Here is a 27743-nt window from a genome sequence, read left to right as displayed (position 1 = left end):
CAATCCGTTTTTAAAATTTTATCGTGTAAACCACTAAATATTTTCAATTCAGTGCTGTACATTTAAAAAAAAAATTAAAAAAGTGAATTTTCCTAGACCGGATTCGAACCCGGGACCCGCGGTTGGAAGGGAAAGAGCATCTACACTGAGCCATCAGCGACTTCATTTGTGCGAGTCGTATATCTGTTTCTTAACATACCATGTTTTTCGAAACATTTCAAAAAAAACTTCAACAAAAATATTTAGTAGTCGTGGATAAAGTATAGTATTCTACTCCCGTATAATGGCTATTATCCACTCGGTGATTTAGGCCACTCGCCTGCGGCTCGTGGCCGTAAACTTCACCTCGTGAATAATACCCATCATTATACGCTCGTTGAATAATATACTATTATGTTTATTTTTTAGATACCAAGATAAATATACTAAATATTCTACCCAATAGACTGGTGAATTATATTTAGAATTTTTGCAAAACTCGAGTTATTAGAAAATGTGCCGTTATTTCTCACAGCTATGTAGTTTATGCATCATAGCGCTCCACCAAATTTCACTGTAAATGTCCGGCAGTATCTGAATCAAAGATTGCCTCGTCGATGGATCATTAGAAAAGATAATGTTCCTGTTAACTGGCCTGTACGTTCACCAGACTTAACAACTTGCAACTATTATCTTTGGGGCACTCTGAAAACAACAGTGCATGATTGCACATCTAACACTGAACTGAGTTGTGGAGGCATATCCAAAATGCCATAAATGTTTTAAACTAATGCGTCGTATGTGTGTATCCATATCCAAAAATGAACATGTCGTAGTAAACACTCATTAAGAATTGAATATAGGTGGCAAGATAATGTAGACATTTAAAAAATGTTTTTTTGTACCCAAACCACTCATTTAATCAAAATTCTATAAGAGACCCAAAAACTTCCAAGTAGTATCACCTATCAAATAAAAAATAATTGTCATTATTGCCTGAAAGAGGCAAAGTTATGAACGGATATTATCACCACACATCAATTTTGTGGGAGTTGTGAGTTTTAAAAAACACTCCGGATAACACCAAACTGTGTAGATTGAAAACAAAAGTCCACAGTCCAAAAATAATCAAAATCGATTACGACGTATTCGAGTTATATACAAAATTAAAAAAATTCTCACAAACTTTGAGGCCATTTAGCGGCCATACAAAGTGCTTTCGGATATAGGTGAATTAACCTAAATCTGCTTACTTTAAGTCCACAAACCTGTGGTCTTCCATTGTACATGTTATTCTGGGACAGCCTGTATATGTATCAGGTGTTTTATTTACAAGAAAACCTACGTTTTGGCCTATTACCTACCACCTTTCATGTATGCAAATCTACTCTTTCATGCAATATACAAGATATTAAATAAATTTAAAATATAGTTATTTTATTCCTTATTGCCACTGTAAAATAATGTCAGAATTGATTGTATTTTGTCACATTAATGGACCACCCTGATTCACACTCTGCCAATAGACAGATTGAATTTATGCTTTGCAAAATATTTGAAATAATAATTCATTCTTTGATGTTGCATATGTCACTTTGCTCACTGTTGAACATAAATATTTTACATTTTGTCAAAAATATTTAAAAATTACTTACTAAAATGATAAATATCTGGTGGACCATGAAAATAGTGCCCAATGCCATGTCCGATAAATGCAGGAACTACTCGAAACCCTAGTTGATGTGCTCTACCTTCTATAAATGCTCCTATCGCTCTAAAATATTGTCCTGGTTTGCATATCTCTATGGCTTCGTTTAAGCAAATCTCTGTTGCTCTGACAAGTTCTTTTCCTTCACTGTCAACATTGCCTACGAGAAAAGTCTGGGAACAGTCTCCATGATAACCATTATAAAATACCTTTTATTAAAAAATTATTATTACTAAACACTTTATACTAAATAATTATAAGGAATATACAGTGTATCCACGGATGGAGTTGAAGATAGGTAAAAAGGGAAAACTTTTTCATTTTATGAAAAAAAAGTAATTTTTGTTAAAAAATTCTGTTCTGTTCAAATTTATAAAAATGTAATTTTAGGTAGGACAGCATATACAGGATGTTAATGATACGTAAACTTTAATGGCATATTCTACCGATGAAAATAATCAACTTTTGCCCTGTCTCTTAAAAATATTAGGTATTGAGTTTATTGTTACACATTTAGCAATCAATAGAAAATGGTAAATAGCAACGTAGGTACTTAAGTATCTTCTTATTTGATTTCCCAATTATCTAAAGACCAATAAATTTTATGAATATTTTACAAGAATACTAAGAATATTATGTGCCACAAATTGATTGTACATTTTAAAAACATTTAAAATTATTTAAAAAACCAGTTGTATCAATTCTGTTTTTAAACCACTAGTTAACATGAAACTATCACTTTATTCTGTATATTTTTACACGGGAATGAATTATATATCTCAAAATTAACAAAACTGTCAATACAACATATGTCATGTTAATGAGTTTTACTATCTAATTCAATTGGGAGATCACACAATGAATATTCAATATCTTTGGCTCAACACAGCCAGATAATGCAATAAAATAAAATTAAACGTGTGTGCCGACAAGTGGCTTACAATTTTTTTTTCAAAAAAGGTTCCCTACTCCCCCAACAACTACGGCACTGGAGTGTATTTTGGAATAAGTTATCCATGAAAAAATAGTCCCTACTAAAAAAATTGTCATCCCCCAAATTTTATCACTCAATCTTTTACATCGGTGAAGTTACAGAAAAATTAATATAAAAATTTGCAACTTTTAACACCTTGTATCTCCGTAGAGACTCATCCTATAAAAAATTTTTGTAGGGCAAAACTTGATTATTTTCATATAATATGCCACTATAGTTTGACAAAATTTATCATTAACACCATGTATAGGGTGTCCCCTATTAAGAGATGATTAAAATTGGGACTATTATGAACATTTAAAAAAAAAATTTGCCAAACCGGTCCAGCTGTTATCAAGTGATACGCTTACCAACGAACAGCATTTAATTTTTATTTATATAAATTAAATAAGTCTGTTAAGTGAGAAAAGGACAATATGATATGAAAGCACAAATAAATAAATTTAAACTAATAACCCTAATTAGAAAATAAATATCATTACAAATATAAATAGTAAAAAAAGATTGATTAAAAACGTTAACTATAATAATTGTAGGCCCTGATGTAAAAGGGAATCAGCGCCAATATGTATATTGTTCAGGAAAGGAAAAATAATTTTTAATTTCATCTTTTTTTGCTATAGCATTTGGTTAAACATAACAAAGAATGAGATATATACAGTCTATACAATATTTATTGAGACAGAATTCCAACAAGATCCCTGTGAAATTTTCTTGGAATTAACCACATTCGACGTACAAGGTAGAAAGACATTGACAGCATGGCGTTCACCACAGTAGCTTGCAGTGCATACAGTATTTTGTAGTTACAAAGGTGTGTTTCTTCCGTTCCTTCCTTGGAATTCTATCTTAACAAATATTGTATGGACTGTAAAAGTGTTATTATTGTTATTTTAAAATTTACCTCAGATGAAAGATGTGAAGAATAAGTAACATTCAAAACATTTTTCTGTATACAAAATTATTAGATAATTAGAAGAAATCACACTTTCAGTAAGACAATGATAGAACAAGTAGATCTATCCAGGAAGTAACGAAGCGTAACACTAAACTAGAGCAACTTCCTTCAATTTTTTGCATTGAAAGATCACAGAGAACATGTAAATATCAGAAAATGTACCGTTCCTGGTTTGTGCAGCAAATTTGTAAAGATACTCAATGATTATTGTGATTAATGCATGTGTTAATAGTTTTCTTAAAGCATTAAGTGTGGTGTGATTATGTTTAACGACCATATGCGATTATGTTCAATGTGCTTTTTTTTCCTTATTTTGTATTGTCAGTTGTCCTATACTCTGTGAAGAAAACTTATATAACTTATACAGTGGAGAGATATTTTTTCTAATTTGTTTAGATTTTCTAAAATTCTGGACAAAAAATTGGGCATTTAAACACACTGAAGAGGGGGCTTTTAACCGCAAAAAACCAATGCTCAAAAACCTTATCTGTAGAAATATCATTTTTTTGAAAAATTGACATACTCTTATTCTTGTACCAGAGTACAATTGAAGTGCACAATAGAGTAATACATATTTTTAACATCTGCTATTTTCATTGTGCGATTTTTGGTTAAGCAGAAATAGTTTAAAAAAATAAACCCTAACTGTTCTTTTTGGCACAAAGATATCTATCACAATCACTTAAAACATACCACACAAAAAAAACTTAAACCATGCTACAAATAAATAACTTGAGACAATAGCTAGTGCAAATTAGAAATTATTTGTCACGGTTAAGATACCGGCATAATTTTTTCACTACGTATTCAAGAGGATCAGTGTTTATGGAAAATATAAAAATAAGTAAGGGTTACTTTTATTTACTATTAGTATTAGTATACTGCTAGAGGCATTTTTGTATTCTCTTGTTTACATTAAAAGCAATTATAAGGAAAACTTGAAATTTTCCATACCGTTATATCCACATTAATGATATCTCCATCTTCCAAAGGTCGATCATCTGGTATCCCATGACAAGCAACATTATTTACAGATGTACAAACAGATTTTGGAAAATGCTTATAGTTTAGGGGAGAAGGGTAAGCGCCACACTGTATGCATGTCTCATATACCGAAATGTCTATTTCATCAGTCGTTTGACCTACCTAAAAAAAAAAAGAAGCAAACAAATTTAAATTTTGCAACATGAAAACAATTTTTTCGTAACATAAATTGTTAAGGATTTATTAAGTTAAATGGTTGTTGATAAAATAAAATAATAAATTTATTTACTTAAATTCCAGTCCAGATATTTATAGGTTTCTCAGAAATACTACAAAAATGGTAATATGCTTAATATTAGAAAGATTTTTCAAATAGCTATTAAAATTCACAGTGCATGTGAATGTAAATAATAAACATCAGTTGAAGTTTCTCTTCAAGGTCTGTTACAGGAATTGTAGTTAAATATCAAGACAAATGTAAAGGAAATAATATTTGAGAGGAATTTTCAGAGGAAAAGTTACATCTGTGTAGGTATATGTATCTACTGCTTACACACATATAATCCATAGGGTAAGTTTTTAGTCCTAACTAAGTAATTAACTTTTCTGTGAAATAAATGGTTGGTTTATAAAAAAGTATTAGTCCTAACTTAGCCTTAACTTAACCTTAATCTTAATCCTAAAAATTTAAATGTACAAAATGTAGTGTATAGAAGATAGAAGGTTAAGATTTTTATAAACCGATACATTACATTCTGTACATTTAACTTTTTAGGACTAAGATTAAGGTTAAGTTACGGCTAAGTTAGTACTAATACTTTTTTATAAACCAACCAAAAGTTAAAGTCTAATAAGCAAGATGATTATTAGTAATTTTGTCTAATACAGGCTTCAGTACTTAATATTACTGTCACAGACAAATTTTTAATGAAAATTTAACCAAATTTATCCTATTTTTCTTTAAATTGCCGTTTTATTATTTTTTACCTGTATCTAGTGTCTCTAGCTGAGGTGTTACATTTTAGGAAGATGGTAAAATTTGTGTGCATAAATTACATTCAATAAGCTCCATTTTTTTTTATAAAAATTTGAATGAATCTGGAAAAAAACACTAAAAACGTTACAAAGGTGTCAGGTGTTACAGTCTTTAGTAGAACACTTTGTAGATAGTTTATTTTTGGCATCATCTTTGGTTGGCAGGTCCAGAGTAGTCACAGAATATTTAATACATATGTATATGTAGAGTACCTAATTCTTTGGCTTATATAGTTATATCAACACAAAGATTTTAAATTTGTTTCATGAGCAACAAAAATAAAACATTAAATCATTGCAAGTACATTGTACTTCATAGGTTTCAATTTGGTTAAACACAAATAAGTACCCTAAGGTAAAAAAATTAATGAAAACTAATGACACTCACTGCTTTTTTAGTTTGTATCTAACCTTAATATTTTCCCCAATTTTCTTTAAAATGTTGGCCGCCAACCGACAGGACGCGCGCATTCTTTGAATTTGTTGCTCATTTTTAATATCTGGGTGTTCAATATTTTCTGTGGGTTCCCCTGTAAGGTAATAACTTGGTTTAGGAATGTGGTCTGGAACAAATTTCCTAGGCGAAACCTTTCCAGGTTTCACAATCACGTACTTTCCCAAACTAGGCCTAAAGAAAGGTAAAAATGACGAAATAAATCGTTCATAGATCTTAAAGTGAATAACATTGCGAAACTTACTTTTTCTTTTTCCAATATAAATTACGTACTGATGAAAAAAACTTGCACAAGTTCATAATTCCTGTGTATTGACGTATGTCGTAGCTAAAATGTTACTGATAAAGCACTGTAGCCTTATTTTTTATATTTTTAGGCTTATAAAATTTTACGGTGACAGTGTCACTTGAAATTCCTATAAAGGTTATTTATTTACTTATAAAATAATTACTAATTTTATCAGCATCACTACATAATTTGTAAGTTATTTGGAAATATCCTTACATTCTGCTTTGTTATTAAATTAACCGACCGCTGTTATCTCAGAACTGCCCTGGATTTAAATTTGGATACCTACCTACCTTTCAGGTTTTTTAAAATTTAAAACATAACCTCCTATGAGATATTAATAGTCACTTTAACTAGTTGTGATTTATCTATAATATTTATATCGATTTCATTCGTTTTCAACTCTGAATAATGTCATTCAGTACCTACACCATAAAGTTTTTGGTGCATCTTATTGTGGGGGAATGCAGACAGACAATTTGTTGATGTATCAACGTTGCCACATACATCATACCATACATCGATAAAATAAAATTTAATTTTAATTTAATCGCAGAGGGTGAACCTCAAGTCTCAAGTCATGCTCTGTTCGTAAATCAAACATATAAAATAAAAAAACATTTATTTGAACCTTTCTGAGAGCTCAGTCAAATAAAAACATTATTTACAATTCCTTTTATTTAAGTTTAAGTAAATTGGCGAAAAGCTTAAAATCTGTCTACACTAAATTGGAAAGTTAGTCACTTTAAACTTAAAACTTAAAACAATACGGCTTTTTTCGCGACTGAATATTGGTGAATATCTGACTTTAGTTACTATTTCTATCTCTTTTGATCTTAGTTGTCCTATGGTAGTTTAAATCTCTTCACTCAGTCATACTACACATACTATAACATACGACTTCACTCACAAAAAAAAGCCTTGAATATTGGTGAATATCTGAATTGCAGTTACTATTTCCAAAGTTTACAAAATATTTATTCTGTAAACTTAGCTATTTCTATCTCTCTCGATTTTTTTAGTTTAAATCTCTTTCAGACACTCATACTACACATACTACAACATACGACTTCGCTCGCGAAAAAAGCCTTATAGAAAGCAAGATTAGTATGAATGAATACACAAAATATTGCTTTATAACTATATACATTTTTGTTATTCTTTATTATGCGATTTTTGGTTAATTATTGTGTTAATCTTATATTTATATTATAGTTATAATTTTTTTATTATAGATGTTTAAATAATAGTCTCACTTAATAAGTTTAGCACAAAAACAATAATTTTTAGTAAGTACTTGCTTCCTGATTGAAAAGAAGAAAATTTTGTTATATTACATTCATTTTTTATTACAAAATGCCTGTATAATCTACACTCCAGTGTTAAATGGCACATTTTTACTTACATTTTAACGACGAAGAGGGGATAATGGGTATTTTAAATAAAAATTATAAATAATTTCTTTTTTTTGTATAACTGCTTCTATATAGAATAAGTTTGATTTTGTTTCGTTGGATTCGCGCCGATAGTGATAAAGGCCCTTTCTCACGAATCGAAATTCGGCGAGCAAGTGCCCGTAAATCAATGTGGAAGATGACAAGTCGAGGCCTCGAGTTCATACTTGTGAACTTGTGGTTGGTAGTCAAAGCAGAACAATATGTGTTTATGAAAACCTTCCTTAGAGCATGTAGTATATGCTCTAAGATGAAAACTGACTGGTTGCTCAAATTATTATCTGTGTCTTTGTTATTCTTACGGCTTTAGAGAGAGAGAATGCTGTGTCGAGATTACTACTAGGCAATTTTCGTAAACCCCTAATGACAGCTGGATCTATGGGTGACTGCCTCATCTAATTTCGCGCCGTGGGAAGGCGAATATAAACGTCGAGGAAGATTTCTCATTCAACGATATAAATAAGCTTTAGGGCGCCTTCCCACGACGCGAAATTTAGCCTATAAATCATTGTTTTTACTTTGACTCGGCCAGAATCAGCGTAAACTACAAACTTCGTTTTGTCTTTGCCATCCGGTAAATGGATTTAAGTATAGGTGATTTGCTCACCAAACCTCGCGTTGTGGGAAGGAGTCTTTGTATAGAGATCTGACGAAGAAAAATTGACAATGGCATCATAGCTTTTCAGCGGCGTCGTGTAGACGGCACCTCCGCCGTGGTCACGTGATGTAACTGAAGGCGGCGACGGAACTTGTGAAAAAAATGTTTTACTGTTAACTGTTAAGTAAATCTCGAAGTTATGTTTATAAAGCGATTCCTGGGGATCATAGTTCATATTCAGTCGGGAGGTGATACTGATAAAAGTTCGACATTCGAGTAGAGATGTGTCTCAGCTGATAGATGGCAATTATTCCGCAAACAATTTGGCTGTGTAAATTCGCATCGTGCCTGACGTTATACTCAAAATATCTACACTTGGTCAGTAGCCTTCTTATAATTTTGGGAGTATTATCGTACCTTTGTTTATGTATTTTATTTTTAAATAATTGATCAGAGCAAAAAGGTTCTCACCCTCAATTTTTGTTTATTTAAAAATCAATAACAAAGTCTTGTTTACAAACAGAAGGAAATTTTCCCAAATCTAAATTTAAAATCTTAATTTACACTTAATATTGTCTTTTGTCTGCAGATGAATTATGAATAAAAATATACCTATAAAAAATTATGGAGAAATTAAACATTCTAACTCTGGTGTGTTCCTTGCTACTTATTGAGGTTTTTACTGAAAACCCAGATGATTACATCTTCTGTGCCAATTCCAAAGGATCTATTGCACATATAGCTGAAGATGGTGGTCCAGAAAATATACCGATGGAAGTTTTCCAGAAATGTAAAAGTAAATATTGCTACACGCTTTGGCAGGAACTTACCAATGGAAGCTGGCATGTTATGGCACAGGGTGAGTCTTGAACCATTGCAACACAATTCAGAAATTAATAATTAATTTGTGTAGTAACAACTAACAATTAGAAAATGACATAAGAGTACTATTAAAATTATTTGATTAATAATAAGATATGATGATCATTAGTTGACTTGATAAAATGTTTCATAGGTATGTACTATTATTAAATTATTAGTAAGTAGGTATACATGGGGTATACCTACACTCTGTAACTGATTGATATCAAATTTGACATCAAGGGGTAAATCTTGATTATTTTGGTCAAACCGATTTAGTCTCGGATTTAGTCAAACTAGATTAAAATAATAATTTTTAGGTAGGTACTCTAAGAGTTGCTCCAAAAAAATTGATAATTTGGACATATAGATAGACCTTAGATTTGGTTGCCTGACAATATTAATTTATTTATAAGATATTTACAGCACAATCTTTTAGACATATTTCCCTTATATAGCGATATACACATCAAACTTTATATTACTATAATTGTAAAAATATATTCCCAAAAGGCCTTTTTTTACATTGTTGTCAGTGTATGTGATTCTATTTTCATCCTTTAATTCAGGTGTTTTTGAGTAAAATTATCCAATATGAGTGGTTGAAAATAGGAATTTTTATAGGAATACGATTTTAATCACTATTTATCAGATTTGTGGCAAGTTAATATCAAAACGAAGAATTTTTTATGAAATTTTTAAGACGAACTAAAAAAATCTACCGAATAGTCGAAAACTGATACAGTGACCTTACCTCAAATATCATCCATTCTGCACCTGCAAAATGCAAAATAATAAAGCAAAATGCCAACTATTTACGAAAAAAATATGAAATTTATGAAAAAAACGATTAATACTTGAACATTTTTTATTATAACCTTAAATATGACATGAGCTGTCAAATTCAGGAAGGACAATGCATATAAGAATAAGAAAGTTTCATCATATTAATGTTAAATAGCATTTGTAAATAAATTAGTCTGATTTAATTATCATACAAGAGAGTTAATTTAAAAGATAACAGTCTGACCTAACTGAATCTCTGACAGAAAATTTATTGAATAGAAAAATAAAAAATTATACATAATTAATACATTACAGGGTAACTGTAGATTGTGGACATAAAAAAAGGATTTAGTTTTACAGTGTATAGGACGTTAAAAGTTTGATAGATTCAAATTTATTCCATAATTTAGACACCTTTACTGATAAAGGCATAAAATGTTGGAATAGGGAATTTTTGATAATGAAAAACCCAAGTTTAAACATAAAAATAAAACACACTACAAAAAAGAGACAACTTCCAAATCCAAAGCCAAAAGCTGTATGGAAAGGGACTACATTTAAAACACCAATTATGCATCGACATTGCCTGTGCCAACACCAGAGATTGAACCCGGATCAGAATAGGAAGTCTGGCCGAGAAATGCTTACCTCCGCATGCTCTACCGACTACGCTACTGTGGTGTTTGAGCTTAATTTTTCAGTATCATAACATTTTTATGCAAATAAGCCCTCTCCGGATTTTGAATATATAACTTGATAGGCTGATTATTTTTAAGAGAAAAAAGGTATACTTGTTTGATATCATTAAACTGTTTCAGTTTTGAGATATTCCCACTTTAATGATCGAATGACAGCAGGTGCATTTCATCCATTGAATACCATTGATTAAACAGGGTTCTTCACTGTAAGTGGCCTGTTAAACATTCAGAGAAACTGAAGACAATATGACTCTGAAATTTTGTTTACGAAGATTATCAGATATGCTCTCTTCAATGAAAATAATGCCATCAACATAGCACTTCCGGTTATACCGGAAGTAGCTGTCAACTTCGCGATTTTAAATGGAACATCCTATATATCATTCCATTTTCGATAAGATAGAATAAAGATATGTCAAAAACTCTAAAGCTTCACTATACCTAAATCTAACCGTTTTCAAGATAATTGACATTTTATAAAAATTTTGACAGATATGTAACCGTTTCGAAAACTCCTTTATGTTTTTTTGTTCTGGAAACTTTCACCTGCTTTTCAGAACACAAAAAGAACATAACATGCACTACCTTCCACTATCAAGATTACCTGAAGAAAATGATACCAAGTGTCCCATTTTTATGTTACATTTTGAAAACTTAAAACTGACAAAACTTTTTAAATTCAAATGGAACACCCTGTATTTTTTTGTTCCACATATAGAAAATTAAATTCTCTTTTCACCGATATAGGCATTGTAGGGGTTACAGTTCCAATTTTCTCAGATATTTACATTTTTCTTACATTCTAGTATACTCAAGGCTAATATTATTGTGGCACTAACATAAGAAGGTTTTGTTTCTAAGGATTTGTCTTGTGAAGCCGCTAATGAGGATAAATAAAATGAAGACCTTATTTATTTATTTTATTTAAACTATGTACACTCAAAAATGCCTTACTAAAATAAAAATCAACCTAACCTAACTTAACATTTAGTTATAGCTGTTTTACATTGACAATTTATTAATCAATTAATTCATGAAGTCGCTTCATCAAGAAATTGGATAAGTGTAATGCACCAAATCTGCTGTCAAATAACTTCATGAATTTATTCATCAAGTTCTTGACGAATTAGAGCATGTTCTAATTTTCGTCAATTTCTTCGTGAAGTTCGGAAGTACCAACCCAACAGATTTCCAGCCTCAGATCAGTAATGAGGTTATGTTATTGGAATATGTAAATAATTGTGTGGCGTCGTACTAGTTTTGCATTGTTTTTACTGATTTGTTACTTACAAAAACTAATATTTATATAATATGTGTCAGAACGGTACCGCTGTTGTATCACTACAATTATGAGTGGAAAGGTGACATTTTTGAAATTTATTTGCTTCTTTGATTCATTGGTAGAACTGATTCATACGTCAAAAAACTTGACAAAGTCTGTAGCAGTGTAAAACCACACTGTTTACCAATAAATTTGTGAATTAATTCATGAAGAACTTCGTCAATTTATTCATGAATAAATTGTCAATGTAAAACAGCTATTAGGCAGTAATTGAACGGACAAATAAAAACTATATTAAAAAGGTAACCCTGATTCTGTTTTTACAGTTACTAGCATATTAATTTGTAACCAAATATATGACATTTTTTATTAATTTCTTTTTGGAATGAATATACATTTTTTAATAAAAACCTCGTATAATAATAATAATAATAATAATAATAATAATAATAATAATAATAATAATATAAATTTATTCGTGTAAGTCTAATTACAGGATATACAGGGTGTTCGCAAATTTCACCAACAACGTTTAACTGCAGATTCACGACGATAAATAAATACAATATACGAAAAAAAGTTAAATAAAAACCTTTTGATTTTTGAGTTACAGGCCTTCAAAGTTGTCAACAATATAACTATTTTTTTTTATTTTTGACAACTTTGAAGGCCTGTAACTCAAAAACCAAAAATTTTTTATTTAACTTTTTTTTCGTAGATCGGGTTTATTTATCGTCGTGAATGTGCAGTCAAACGTTGTCGGTGAAATTTGCGGATACCCTATATAAAATACTTTCTTTTTCTTAAAAGTGTAGGATTCACTTATGTCTCTGTATTAAATTATTACTCTTCTGTTTTTTATTAAAATAAAATGTAATTCTTTTGAGAACTTTTATTGCTAGTTTTCAATAATTTTACTAATATGTACATAATAGGTGGTGGTTTTCTATAATGTCCACCCACCTTAACTTATTTATTTGGGGCGTAACATTTTGTAAAAAATGTGAGCTTATAGGATTTTTTCTGTACTTTTTGCACAGGTATTTGAAAATTGATCAAACATATTAGTATACAGGGTAGATCAAAAAGTATAATTTTTTAAATGGAACACCCTATATCTGAATTAATTTATTGATTCTTTGTTTAATTCTAAACATTTTTTATATAACATGTCATACTCAAAGTCAACGGTATTTAAAATCCTGTTAGCATATAAAATTTGAAATTTAAAATTTTAAGTTCTTATCTAGTAGTCAATGAATAAATCAATAAAAATGACACTGACAGTAACTTCATCAAGTTATTTAAAAAATATATGAGACTTAACTCGAGAAAATCGAAGAATGCACGCTTCTTGCAATAAAACAGATAAAGGGATATTCGAAAAATTTCGACAAACATCAAAATCTAATTTAATATAAAAATGTAAAGTACGTTTTGCTGCAAGTCAAATCCTAGTCATTTATGAGAAAAATGAAAAATTCGATACAAATTAACTTTGTAGTAGTGAAACCGTCCAATTCGGATAGATACTGTGGGCACTTTCAGAGAACAAAGATTCTCCTATAATTATCGATTAAGGACAATAAATCAACATGAAATGCAACTGATATACAGGGTGTTCGTAAATAAGTGCGAAATATTTTATGGGGTGGCTGCCAAATTTATTTTGTGAGAAAAAGTTCATATAAACGTAGGTCGAAATATGCTTCGTTTCCGAGATACAGTGTTTAAATTTAAATTTTTTATTTCATTTAATTATTTCAGTTTTAAAAATATTGAATTGAAATTTTAAAAAACTAGAGGTTAAATGTGCATTTTTTGAGGTGATCCGAATATGTCTACTTGCACCTTTAAATAAAAGATTTACAAAACCTACAATAAAATATGTTTTATTTTTTTCCTCAAAAAAGGTGCATCCTACGAAAAAAATTGAAGAGATCAATTTCATTCAGAATTGATGACGAATTTCTAAAGAAATATCAAAACGAGAAAAAGTCTGTGGCGTACCGTCCATTTTTTTTTATTAAAAGTAGAAATATTTGGATCACCCCAAAAAATGCATATTTATCCCTCCAAAGTGTTTTTTCAAAATTTAAACACTGTATCTAGGAAACGAAGCATATTTCGACCTACATTTATAAGCACTGTTTTTCACAAAATAACTTCGGCAACCATCCCCTAAAATATTTTGCACTTATTTACAAACACCTTGTATAGATAATTAAAAAAAAACTAGGTTTACATTTAAACAAACGTGGAAAATTTAAAAATCAAATAACGAGTATGTAATTAAAATTAAGAGCTGAAATTTGGTAAGAACTTTTTTGCAATGTTCAGTTTAATGTACATATTTGTATTTCGTCAATGGAGCAAAAAAAATTTTTTTTTCCAAACGAAGCACCGTAATATTTATGTAAGTATATCTGAAACAATGTTTTATTACGAATTATATTAAAATTAAATATACAAGGTACTTCACAGGGGACGTCATTTCACAAACATAAGGATTATTTTAATTCCTACCTCTGTAAAGAGTTTATTTGCTTATAAAATCATTTTGAATTAATTAATAATTAGACATTTTTTTCAGTTATCATAATATATTGTGCAGTTCACATCCCTTTTTTTTTTTAATGATAAAATTTACAAAATCAAAAAATCCACAGTTGAGTATACTGAAAAACTTCTTGCTCCTTCGTTTTTTTTAAGTAATAGTTGTATCAAGATATTTTTCACAAAAACTCTAAAGAAAAATAGGAAAACATAATATACATATAAATATAAATACATATGTATTAGTAATTAAAACTAATACCAGAGATTATTAATAATTACTATTGAACTGTTTTAGTTATCTGTACAGGATCTCCGTTTTAAAATAATTACCAAGCGAAATAATTATTGATGTCTGACACTGATTAATAATTATCAGAAACTGATTCTATCATATCAGTGATTCAAACGCATGTCCATTATCCATGAGTGGATTTTCTTAAGTACATAGGAAGAAAAGTAGTTTTTGTCCATCTGCATGTTTCTTTTTTGACTCGATTTTGTTTCATGATAAATTATAAGTATTATAAATTATCACACTTCACCTTCTTTTCAACTTTCTGCAAAATAAGTTAAATTTTAATTTAAAATAAATTAATTTCCCATGTTCATTACGATCTGGAAAATTATAACAAAAATATGTACTGGAAGTTGAATATATAGGGTGAGTTAGATTAATATCGGACCTGAAAGTATGTGTTGGTACTTTTTAAAGTAAATTGGCTTTTTCATGCGAGCATTTTTCCAAATATCCTTCCTTTTCGAGATGCAGGATGATAAAGTTTAATAAAAACGAATTATTTATATTTTTTCAACTAATGAAAATTGGTAATAAACTTAGCACTGTTTTTCTATAGTTAGTACCATATTAAAAAAAGTGAGTCCGACAAATTTAATTTATTTAATTACGTGGAAAATAGTGATTCATGTCAGCAGTTGATAAGATAACCATAACACGTCATTTCAAAGATATAGCAATAAATTGCTTGTTTCTTGCGATTTAGCACATTATTTTGATGTATTTCTTTACTTAAATATAATTTTACTATGATTTTTTAATAACTTAATTAACCTACATTACCATTTTAATGTAATTTGAAAATATTTCAGGTAGCCATTTAAATTCATCATTTATTATATAAATAAATGCTCTTGATAATTTAAAGACTGTAAGGTCAATTAGGCATAATATGTAGAAGCATCATTAAGATATACATACTACCAAACAAGTGGCCCTCTTAAACAAACACATGGCTCACACTTCACAAAAACTTCTTTGTGGGATTGATTTTTCAAGTATTGCTCTTAGTCACTTGCAAGATGTTAGGACATGTCAAATCAAAATAAAAGCAAAAAACATTTACCACACCAGATACACCAAATGAATAATTTTGAAGTAGGCTATTAACTGATTTTTTTTTAAGATGGATAAAACTCTCAGGCTATAACATTTCCAGTACTAGAATTTTACCGTCTTTTTCTTCATTTCAGTTTTTTATAATTTACAGTCAATGTATTTTTTGTTTTTTTATAATTTAGTAATTAGTAAATACTGTTATTGTAACACATTCTGTCTTTATTAAACGGTTTAATATATTGCAGTCTAAGAGAGTAATCTAAAATACATTTTGTTGTACATTCAAATGTAATATATATTATTTAAAGTTATTTTTTATTATTGAAAATCTGCTTTTCGCACTGTGAGAATGTGTAGCAGGTATAAGATAAAAATAATACAGATAAATATTGACTATTCTCAGAAAACATCTGTCTATTGCTATACTATAGTCTATACAGGGTGGTCCGAATTTTATGCAGGAAACTTCGAGGGCAGATAGATCTCTTTAAAATAATATGTGTTTGCCATATAAACATTGGTCTGGAACAGCCCCGTTTTAGAGATACAGGGTGTTGAAGTTGTTAAAAAAAATTGATTTTTTGTTTATACCTCCGGGATCTATTAACCGATCTCAATAAAATTTAGTATAGATAATGTATGATAGTAGACCTTATATTCCCTAAAATATGAGCATTAAAGGTTCAACTAGCGGTGTACAACTGGACAGGGGTCACCCCTTTTTTACAAAAAAACCTACGTCACTACATTTTTTACAAGTCATTGTAACAGATTTATATTCTAATGCACAAAATACGTAAAAAAGGTGACTTTAATTTTTTTCCTAAGATTCGCCATTTTCACATTATTCATACCAATACAATCCCTTTGTGACAGACACTTCTAACCATAATATTCCAAGAATATTTATGTTTATGCTTAAAAGTAAGTGCAATTTGTAAGCACATCAACAAAATTATTTACACTTCTTATTACACCACCTGTGAGTGTTCCTGGCGTGTTTTAGTTTTCCCTGAAGGACTAATACTTTTTACAAATAAGAACAATTTAAATAAAAATAATAAAAATATATTTACAGCAACAACAACTAAACAAGAAACAAAATTAACGTTACGTATTTACAACAATTGTTCAAAATGCGAACCACCCACGTCGATACATTTCTGACATCTTCTATTAATGGAATTAATTGGAGCTAATATCATGTGGTGGTTTTCTTTTAATTCATTACACCCGTCTTCTATTCGTTGCAGTAGTTGTGGTCTTGTATCTGTTGGAGTAGAATAAACTTTTTAGATAACCCCAAACATAGAAGTCTGGGTGGTTTAGATATGACAGTCTGGCTGGCCAAGACACTGGACCCTCTGTACCATTATGGTTGATATTGGCATTTGATCTTTTATTTATCCATCACCCCATATAATTTTCATTAAGCCATTCTTATATTATTCTCCCAGAATGCATAGGAGCACCATCCATTGTATCCAGCTATTTTGTCGTATATTTAATGGAACATCCTCTAATAATTCAAATAGATGGTTTTCTAGAAAGTTTAGAAATGACTGGAAATTTAGACGAAGTGGCAAGAAGGTCCACAAACTTTATTGCGAATTATTCCAAGCCACACGTCCACAGAAAATTCGTGTTGAAAAGATCTTGTCCGAATTTCCTGAGTATTTTCTTGTGACCAAATATGCAGATTGTGAAAATTCACTACCCCTCACCTTTGGTAAATGTACATTTATTATTATTTTTATATCGTTCTTATTTGTAAAGATAGTGGGTTAGGCTTCTAGAGGAAACTAAAACGCGTAAGGAACTCTACCTTACAGGTGGTGTGGAAACGAGTGTAAAGAATTTTGTTGATGTGTTTACAGATGCCACTTACTTTTAAGCATAAAATAAATATTCTTGTAATATTATGATTAGAAATGTCCGCACAAGGAGATTGTATTGGTATGAATAACGTGAAAACGGCGAATCTTAGGAAAAAAATTCAAGTTACCTTTTTTACATATTTTGTGCATCAGAATATAAATTCGTTACAATAACTTGTAAAAAATGCAGTGGCGTAGATTTTTTTTATAAAAAAAGGAGGGTGACCCTGTCCAGTTGTACACCACTGGTTAAACCTTTAGAGTTCATATTTTAGGGAATACCAGGACTACTATCATAGATTAACTGTACCAAATTTTATTGAAATCGATTGATATATTCCTGAGATATAAATAAAAAATGAATTTTTTTTAACAATTTCAACACCCTGTATCTCTAAAACGGTGCCGTTCCAGACCTATGTTTATAAGGCAAACACATATTATTTTAAAGAGGTCTATCTGTCCTCGAAGTTTCCTGCATAAAATTCGGACCACCCTGTAGAGATAAACTATCAATGTGATGATGCAAAATTTCAAATAATTACGTTAAATATGGTCTGCATCCATAAATAAAATAATTTACACAAGTTATCAAATCTATCAAGTTGATAATTTGGTATCATTTGAATTTTTACAAATAAATTTGGAAAAATAAACTCTCTCCTTTCTTTGATAATGAAATCTCATGAATTTCATGCATAAAATACTAACTTAACATAAAATTGAATTTTTCTTAGTAGTGCCTAAAAGCACATGGATGGGGCCTAAGTCCGCCTTTCAAGTGGACTGTATAATAAAAAAGAAAGCAAATGCAATTGATTTTCTATCTTGTCGAGGGTAAGATGGAAAGGAAAGAAGGAAATGCGTTTGACAAAACACACTATTTGTGGTAATCAAACAAAATTGTTAATTTTGAAATTTGTATAGTGTAACACTTCTATACTTCTATACTGAATTTTAAAACATCCAAAAAATATAGTAGTTAATATATCTGAAGCAGATTCTTAGTGGATTGTTTTTGTCGCCAAATAGACGAACAAACATGTATATGCTTTCTGACTTTTAATACCTCTATGTTGCATCATGGTAATATAAAAGAGACCAGTATTATCTGTGTCGTTTTCTGGAAATAGTTTAGTTTCTGTAACTCTTGGGACAGTTTTCCACTTGGGAAAATGTAAGTTTTCATTGAAATTTAAAACAACACTTAATTACATTTTCTCATGCGATTACAAATAACATTTCTATCAGACAATATCCAATATTGTTGCTTTATATGCGATAACAACAAATTCAGTGCAATATGCAAATATAAACGATCAAAATGATCTTTTAGGCCATAATAAAGCAATGCTTTTTCTGATAATAATTTGTGCATTTTCTTATTTAACCTAATCTAACCTAACTCTTGTACTATTGTTCCCGAGAAATGGATGAAATTAGTGTAGTGACTGAATATGTTCATTTATTTTGCAAAAGATAAGATCTTTGAAAAATGTATTTTTTGGACAATATATAGTGTCGCGCTTAAATATGATACAAGCCGGTAACTTCTTTATTTTTTGGCCGATTTTAAAAATTTTTATTTGGGAATGTAGGGCAAAAAAAAACTACCTAACTGTGATACTGCTGTTTTTATTAATGCAATTCACAGCCAACTAAGACGCGTTTTCTCGACATCAAAACAGCTGATTGGTATTAGCGATTTTTTTTCCCAAAAAAGAGATTACGTATTCTTATTCAGCATCCCTTCAAACGTCGTACCACCAAATTTCATCAAAATCGATACATCTTCAGGCGAACACTCCATGATGCCCCGANAGGTCCGGACCGCGGAAGGTAAAATACTGGACCGCCAAAAATGTTTTGAAAGTATAAATTACTCAAATAAATTATTTAAAAAATGTTTTTTGTACGTTTGAGTGTCAACCTTATCATTTTTTCTAGTATTTTACAATTGTGTGAGTGTTTTGAGTTCTTAATGGTTAGTAAGCAGATTAAATTTGAGTTTAAATGAGAATTTGTAAGAAATATGAATTTTTTTCTGGACCTCGTTAAAAATTTTTAAAAGTATCCGGACCGCACCTAAAATTACTTGCCGACCCTTGATATATAGTGTCGCGCTTAAATATGATACAAGCCGGTAACTTCTTTATTTTTTGGGCGATTTTAAAAATTTTTATTTGGGAATGTAGGGCAAAAAAAACTACCTAACTGTGATACTGCTGTTTTTATTAATGCAATTCACAGCCAACTAAAACGCGTTTTCTCGACATCAAAACAGCTGATTGGTATTAGCGATTTTTTTTCCCAAAAAACAGATTACGTATTCTTATTCAGCATCCCTTCAAACGTCGTACCACCAAATTTCATCAAAATCGATACATCTTCAGGCGAACACTCCATGATGCCCCGAAATGTAATACAAGCCTATAACTTCTTTATTTTTTTGGCCGATTTGAATTTTTTTTATGAAATGTAGGCTAAAAAAACTCTATCTGTTGTAATACTACTGTTTTTTATTAATGCAATACACGGCCAACCAGTGCTCGTCTCAAGATGTATCGAATTTGATGAAACTTGGTGATGACATTTTAAGGAATGCTGAATGAGAATACGTAATCTGTTTTTTGGAAAAGAATCGCTAATACCAATTAGCTGTTTTGACGTCAAAAAACCGCGTCCTAGTTGGCCGTGAGTTGCATTAATAAAAACAGCAGCATTACAGTTATTTTTATCTTACATTTTACACATTTAAGCGCGACACCCTGTATATTAGACCTAATTCGGCTTTTCATAAATCTGCTAATAATTTTATTAATTTGTAAAATTCTTATAAATCTGACAACATACACTGATTACGCATTTGATTATCTTTGGCAATTACTACAGGAAAAATGGCAAAGATTTTTTCTTCAAGAGTGTTTACTTTATTTTCTATAATGCACTGAATTGGTTGTTGGTCCGAATTTAGCTGAAGCTAACAAGGTCTGAACAACCAACCGGTTATAACCAATAATCGTGTGGGAGTCAATCCATGAAAAAGACAATTGATATTGTTTTTATTATCTACATAAAACCAGATAGCATTTGGAACAGACGACTGAATTTTAGACACCCTGTTAGCAACAAAAGTTTTCCATTTATGCGGAGAGCTAACAATGCAGCCCAAAACTACTGTTGAGTCGGAAAGTGCGTAAACATATTTTATTTTAGTATGAGATGAACATGTATTAGTTATAGTTGTCAATAGTTTTACCAAGAGAGTATTTTATGAGATTTAAGAGGATCTACTATGGATTTTGCACACAATAAATTTATTTTAATGTAATCGTTATTTGCTTTTGCTTTCTAGGTTATTTTATGTCAGCCTATTACTGCTACTATGGCTAAACACCGACGCCAGGAGACAAGCAACCCCCAACCTGGAAATTTTGCCAAATCCCCACTTTGTCATAGGGTAGGAACCTTTAACTTGCCTAACATTGTTTACACGAGCAACCGACGGCTTTACATCCTTTCCAAGGGATGTTATATCTTTCTACACAAATCTGGCCTAAATTTGTATAGCTTCTGTGAATACACCATCATACAGGCCACTAGAAGGTGGGCGAGCATCGCCAGAGCCTTCCCTGGAAGGTCACCCATTCAAGTACTAACCACGATCAGCGTTGCTTGACTTTATTCTTATTATTACTATTATAAAAACCATAGCATTATACTCAAGCGGCAAATCGAATTTTTACAAGCTTTTATGTAACACGTCATATAACATTTTAATATGTACTGGTAACGCTTCATCTCAATCAATTTTTGAAATCCAAAGTTATTTTATAAAATATTGACATAAAGTATAATAGCAACAAAAAGCCTAAACTCCCATATGCGAACTAATGTTAACAAAATATTTCTTTTGGTACAAATTTTACTCGAAATATTTGCAATGAATAAAAATCTATTGGTAAATTGTACCATTTTAATTAAACAAAATTTTTCAGAAACTTTTTCTAATAACATATCAACTTATTACTCATTTAATTAAAGCAACCCCTCTGGCCGAGAAAAACCCCAATAACACAATAAAATTTTACAGCCTGTATTGTTGAAGATGTGCTTACTACTCAATCATCTATATACAGGGTGGTCCGAATTTTATGCAGGAAACTTCGAGGTCTCTTTAAAATAATATGTGTTTGCCTTATAAACAGGTCTGGAACGGCCCCATTTTAGATATACAGGGTGTTAAAGTTGTTAAAAAAATTGATTTTTTGTTTATATCTTAGGAATCTATCAATTGATTTCAATAAAATTTGGTACAGATAATCTATGATAGTAGGCCTTGCATTCCCTAAAATATGAGCTATAAAGGTTCAACCAGTGGTGTGCAACTGGACTGCCACTGCATTTTTTACAAGTTATTGTAACGGATTTATATTATAATATACAAAATATGTAAAAAAGGTAATTTGAATTTTTTTCCTAAGATTCGCCGTTTTCAAGTTATTCATACCAGTACATTCCCCTTGTGCAGACATTTCTAACCATAATATTACTAGAATATTTATGTTTATGCTTAAAAGTAAGTGGAATTTGTAAGCACATCAACAAAATTCTTTATACTCGTTTCCACACCATCTGTGAGGTAGAGTTCCTTAAGCGTTTTAGTTTCCCCTGGAAGCCTAACCCACTATCTTTACAAATAAGAACAACTTACCAAAGGCGAGAGGTAGTGAATTTTCACAATCTGCATATTTGGTCACAATCTACATGAAATTCGGACAAGATTTTTTCAACACGAATTTTCTGTGAACGTGTGGCTCGAAATTCGCAATAAAGTTTGTGGACCTTTCTTCTTGTCACCCCACCTAAAGGACCCCGCACTTTTCTTATAGGAAGTGGCTTTCGGCCATTTTTTTTTAAACTTCGCAGATTGATAGTTCTTAACATGTAGATCAAATGTCTCAATGGGTACAAAGCCCCAAATCCACTCTTTCCCCCCAAAAAACTGACTCCCATTGGGGAGTTTACTCATTTTATGAAAAAAAGTTTCAAATAAAGTTTTTTATTTCAATGAAATCTAAAAAAACTATTCTTCTGTTTCTTTCGAAAAATCAATGTTTTATCTTTAAAACGCCACCAAAGTTTAACACAGAGTATACATATGATAGCTATACAGGGCTGGAAAATCCACATGGTCCATCTGCCTTTACATGAGAGCGATAAAGTAAAGTAACGAAATCCGTGCGATAGACAAGGATGGCTATAGTGAAGACGTTTCATAATCTGAATAGTCACCGCCCGTTTTGGGTTAGAAGTGGGAGTGACTATTCAAATTATGAAACGTCTTCAATGTAACCATGCTTGTCTATCGCACGGATTTCTATGACTTACGTTACGCTCTCACGTAACGGTCGATGTACCATGAGGACTTTCCGAACCTGTAGATATACACGTGTGTTAAGTTTAACAGCATTTTACAGCTTGAATATTACTTTTTCGAAAAAACAAAAACTTTTTTTTAGATTTAGTCAAAATAAATAACTTTTACTTGAAATACATATTTTTTCTTAAAATATAAACAATTAATTAATTAATATAATTAATGACAATTTTTCTGACCCGATTTCGTAAAATTGATTTGCAGATTCGAATTCAGCATGAAAAAATACATGCAAAAATATACGTGCAACTATAAAATACAGTATCCTGAAAAATCTGTAGGCTGATTCGTGGGGGGCGGGGTCAAGTGGGGTAGTTTGATAGTCAAAAATGTGATTGTTTGGGGTCGTTGGGTTGATTAAAAAAATAAATTGTTTTACATGCAGAAATCAGTTAAATTCCCCTCGCTACTTGGAGGCAGCTCTTTGGGGGGAAGGGGTGGATTTAGGGCTTTGTGCCCATAGAGACTTTTGATCTACATGTTAAAAACTATCAACCTGCGAAGTTTCAAGAAAATTGGCCGAAAGCCACTTCCCATAAGAAAAGTGCGGGGTCCTTTCCAGTCATTTCTAAACTTTCTAGAAAACCATCTATTTGAATTATTAGAGGATGTTCCATTAAATATATGACAAAATAGCTGGATACAATGGATGCATTCTGGGAGAATAATATAAGAATGGCTTAATGAAAATTATATGGAGCGATGGATAGGTAGAAGACCAAATGCCAATGTCAACCATAATTGTGCAGAGGGTCCAGTGTCTTGGCCAGCCCGATTGCCATATGTAAATCCCCTGGACTTCTATGTTTAGGGTTATCTGAAAAGTAAAGTTTATTCTACTCCAACGGATACAAGACCACAACTACTGCAACGAATAGTGTATTGAATTAAAAGAAAACCACCAGATGACATTAGCTTCAATTCATTCCATTAATAGACCAAGCAAATTAAATTTTTACTCGAAAAAGTCCTATCTGCGAGATTATTGTAAAATTGTCTAAAGGAACATAACATATGACAAAACCCTCAACTTGTCATAGGTTTTATAAAATTTTAACAATAAAAGCGATAGTTATAAACAAATTAAAAAATGGGCACCTTTCTTGTTTTTTTTTGCAATAACTTTTTTGTTTATTAACCGATTTTAATTTAACAAGTCTCATTTTGTAGATAATTTTACTCCCTAGAAGCTGTCTATGAGTCACTTTTCTCTAAAATTGATGGTTTTCCCTGCAAAGTGAAAAAACTGTTCCTCACTTATTTGTTTGAATAGAAAAGTTAGCTAAAAAGTTTTTGACTCGCGAGATGAGAGATGTCTTGTATTATGTTCCTTTAGACAATTTTACAATAATCTCGTGGATACGACTTTTTTCGAGTGTCTTTTATTTTTGCTAATTTTCCTCGTGTATAATAGATGTCAGAAATTTATCGATGTGGGTGGTTCGCATTTTGAACAATTGTTGTAAATACGTAATGTTAATTTTGTTTCTTGTTTAGTTGCTGTTGCTTGGTAAATACATTTTTATTATTATTTTGATTTGAATTGTTCTTATTTGTAAAGAGAATTAGGCCTCCAGGCCAGGGAAAACTAAAACACGCCAGGAACACTACCTCACAAGTGATGTAGAAAGAATTTTGTTGATGTGCTTACAAATTGCACTTACTTTTAAGCATAAACATAAATATTCTCGTAATATTATGGTTAAAAGTGTTTGCTAAAACACACAAAAGTGTTTGTATTGGTATGAATAACTTGAGAACGGCGAATCTTAGGAAAAAAATTAAAGTCACGATTTTTACGTATTTTGTGCATTAGAATATAAATCAGTTACAATGACTTGTAAAAAATATAGTGGCGTAGGTTGTACACCACTGGTTGAACCTTTAAAGCTCATATTTTAGGGAATATAAGACCTACTATCATACATTATCTGTACCAAATTTTATTGAAATCGGTTAATAGATTCCGGAGATATAAATAAAAAATCAATTTTTTTTAACAACTTCAACACCCTGTATCTCTAAAACGAGGCCGTTCCAGACCAATATTTATAAAGCAAACACATACTATTTTAAAGAGATCTATCTGCCCTCGAAGTTTCCTGCATAAAATTCGGACCACCCTGTATAAATCAGTATCAACAACTTTAGCTTTGTTCCTATCCAGTTGTTTATTTAGGACATCGTTTTGCAAACAATTATAGAAATTTTTACAGAGGCATCGAAAACACGCACACTGGCATACTAACACTCTTTAAATATTGCAAAATGAGGAATATCATCTGGTACTAAAGAAACAAATGATATACTCCTTTGTTTTAAATTATTATTAATATCAGAATAATTGAATTTTAATCGAAGAGAATCTTTTAATTTATTTACTTACAAAAGAAAAAAAATTTCTACTCTTTACATAAAATAAATTCTCACACATCTCTACTTCTCAAAACCTATTCTATGGAGGGTTCAGTTATTGTACAAAATATTTGAAGCAGAAATGGGAACATTGCCTATTATTATGTAACCTAAACTACTTGAACAGCTATTGGTAAATTGAGTGGTCCGGTTATTTTATTGGAACCCAAAGTATGCAAAAAGAAATCTGCTGCAATAACTCCATTAATTGCCAATGGTTTAAGGAGGTTTATCTAATTTGGAATTGACGAACAAATATTCATAAAAAAATTAATATATGCTTATTAATATGAAGAAAATCCTCAAAAAAAATTATGACCAGTTTGGATACCTAAAAGACGAGATTTTAATAAAATAATTTTTCACAATTTAGTACAGAATCTTGTGAGAATGCAGATTTTTTGGTCTTTCCACTTAGAATGCGCAACAATTGACGAACAGTTTCCAAAGCAACTTGTATAAATAGGAAACCGATATCTAAGGAACCGTATGACAGCTATTAGAAATCAATTAGGTACTTGTAAAATACATAATTTATAATAATTCTCTTTCAAACTGCTGTCATTAACTAACTTATCTTACATATGCGTGATAGCGGCAACGCCGCGGTTCTCGAAGTAGCGTATTATTTGAAATTAGCAGGTGTGACATATGATATATATTTCAAGCTTAGGCATCCAAACAAAGCCAGCCAAGTGCAATGTTGCCAAATCTAAAGGCTTACTACTTTAGTCACTAGCGAATCTACAGAAACTCTCATTAGACTTTAGACGTACCTCCGTACCCGATAAACCTCCTTAAAAAACTTGTCATCTGTTAATTGCAAGTGTTTTACATAATCTAGTGACATATTGATATGTTTGTTGTCACAAGTTTATCAGTTATTTTATCTACTCCTACAGGGTTCGTAGTGACCTGGAAAACCGGTAATACCGGGGAAAAGTCGGGGAATTCATTATTCTTCATAAAAAACATGGAATAGTCAGGGAATTTAAAAAGTATTTATGAAAGTCAGGGAATTTGATGTTTGCAACTGGAAATTTTGTGGAAACCAGCCCTGGGTTCTTGAAAAAGAAAACTATTTGTGATTTTGAAATTTTCATAAGAGGTTCTTTGGGTATAAAAAAGATTATGGAATCCACTCTAGAAAAAGTGTAATGCATAAACACCAATTAGTATGTAAAACTGACCTGCAAGTGACCTGAATTTTCATTTATAAGGGAAAACCTGGAAAAGTCAGGGAATTCTATATTAATTTTGAATTATGAACCTTGTCCTAAGGCCTGTACTTCATATTGAATATTTAAATTGAAGTGTGTCTGAGAAACCAAATCTAAACTACCTAAAATCTTTTGAGATCATCCTACGCCATGAACAGAGGGTTGATACTTCTGAATGGGTAATTTAAGTCTGGCAGCATTTTATACTAATAAATTACCACAACCAATAAGAAAATGCACTAATTTATTTATATTCACCTAAAGTGGATATTGAAGTGTAAAGTAATATTGCGTAATTATTTGTTGGACAAATGTTTTGAGTTGTTACACATAACAGAAGTTGACTACTAGAAGCTATGTTATCTTTATTCGTAGTTGCAATTTTAGTAAAGTGCAAAAATGAGTGATGTTGTAAATGGCAAGTATTACAGACAGTTATTGGTTTACAATCTACTATTTTATGCAAGTACTTATTAAGACGGGTTAAATATAATTTTTTATATTTTACTAAATTATATCTTTCATGAGGCGACAGTTTCAAAATGATCAGTACACTGAAAAACTAAATAACTATTTGCAAATAGAACAATTATTTTTATTAGATTTTTTGTTATCGCTATTACTAGTAACAAATGTTTGAGTTACTGACTTCTGTTTAAGACTACTACTGCTTTTGTTCATAGATTTAGAGAAATTCATATACCTATTTTTTTCCACACTGTTTAGAGCTTTTCTTTGGATTTTGAGAAAATTTATTATTTTATTATAGACCAGAATATCTGATTTACTATTTCACAT

At 30.7% G+C, this 27743-nt stretch overlaps 2 protein-coding genes across 3 annotated transcripts in view; one reads left to right on the top strand and one right to left on the bottom strand.

Moving 5' to 3' along the window:
• LOC108910338 (methionine aminopeptidase 1D, mitochondrial) overlaps nt 1-6852 on the bottom strand; it is a 20738-nt gene extending 13886 nt beyond the window's left edge. Inside the window, exons 1-5 of one of the 2 annotated variants that reach the window (XM_018714909.1) lie at nt 6691-6852; nt 6357-6440; nt 6070-6286; nt 4594-4785; nt 1635-1896 (exon numbers count right to left, since the gene is read on the bottom strand). In XM_018714909.1, the coding sequence (XP_018570425.1) occupies nt 1635-1896; nt 4594-4785; nt 6070-6286; nt 6357-6412 (727 nt within the window). In that variant the 5' untranslated portion in view covers nt 6413-6440; nt 6691-6852. Of the gene's footprint in view, nt 1-1634; nt 1897-4593; nt 4786-6069; nt 6287-6356; nt 6661-6690 lie in introns of those variants that run through there. The other variant, XM_018714910.1, reaches the window with a different exon arrangement.
• A 1750-nt stretch (nt 6853-8602) lies between these two features.
• The window catches only part of LOC108910341 (activin receptor type-2A), a 38411-nt gene continuing 19270 nt past the window's right edge, over nt 8603-27743 (top strand). The window contains exons 1-2 of the mRNA XM_018714913.1: nt 8603-8831; nt 9043-9312. Coding sequence (XP_018570429.1) covers nt 9078-9312 — 235 coding nt within the window. The 5' untranslated portion in view covers nt 8603-8831; nt 9043-9077. The remainder of the gene's footprint in view (nt 8832-9042; nt 9313-27743) is intronic.

This window comes from Anoplophora glabripennis, unplaced genomic scaffold (assembly GCF_000390285.2).
Source record: "Anoplophora glabripennis isolate ALB-LARVAE unplaced genomic scaffold, Agla_2.0 scaffold459, whole genome shotgun sequence".
Lineage (NCBI taxonomy): Eukaryota > Metazoa > Arthropoda > Insecta > Coleoptera > Cerambycidae > Anoplophora > Anoplophora glabripennis.
This window is presented reverse-complemented; position numbering and strand designations above follow the sequence as displayed.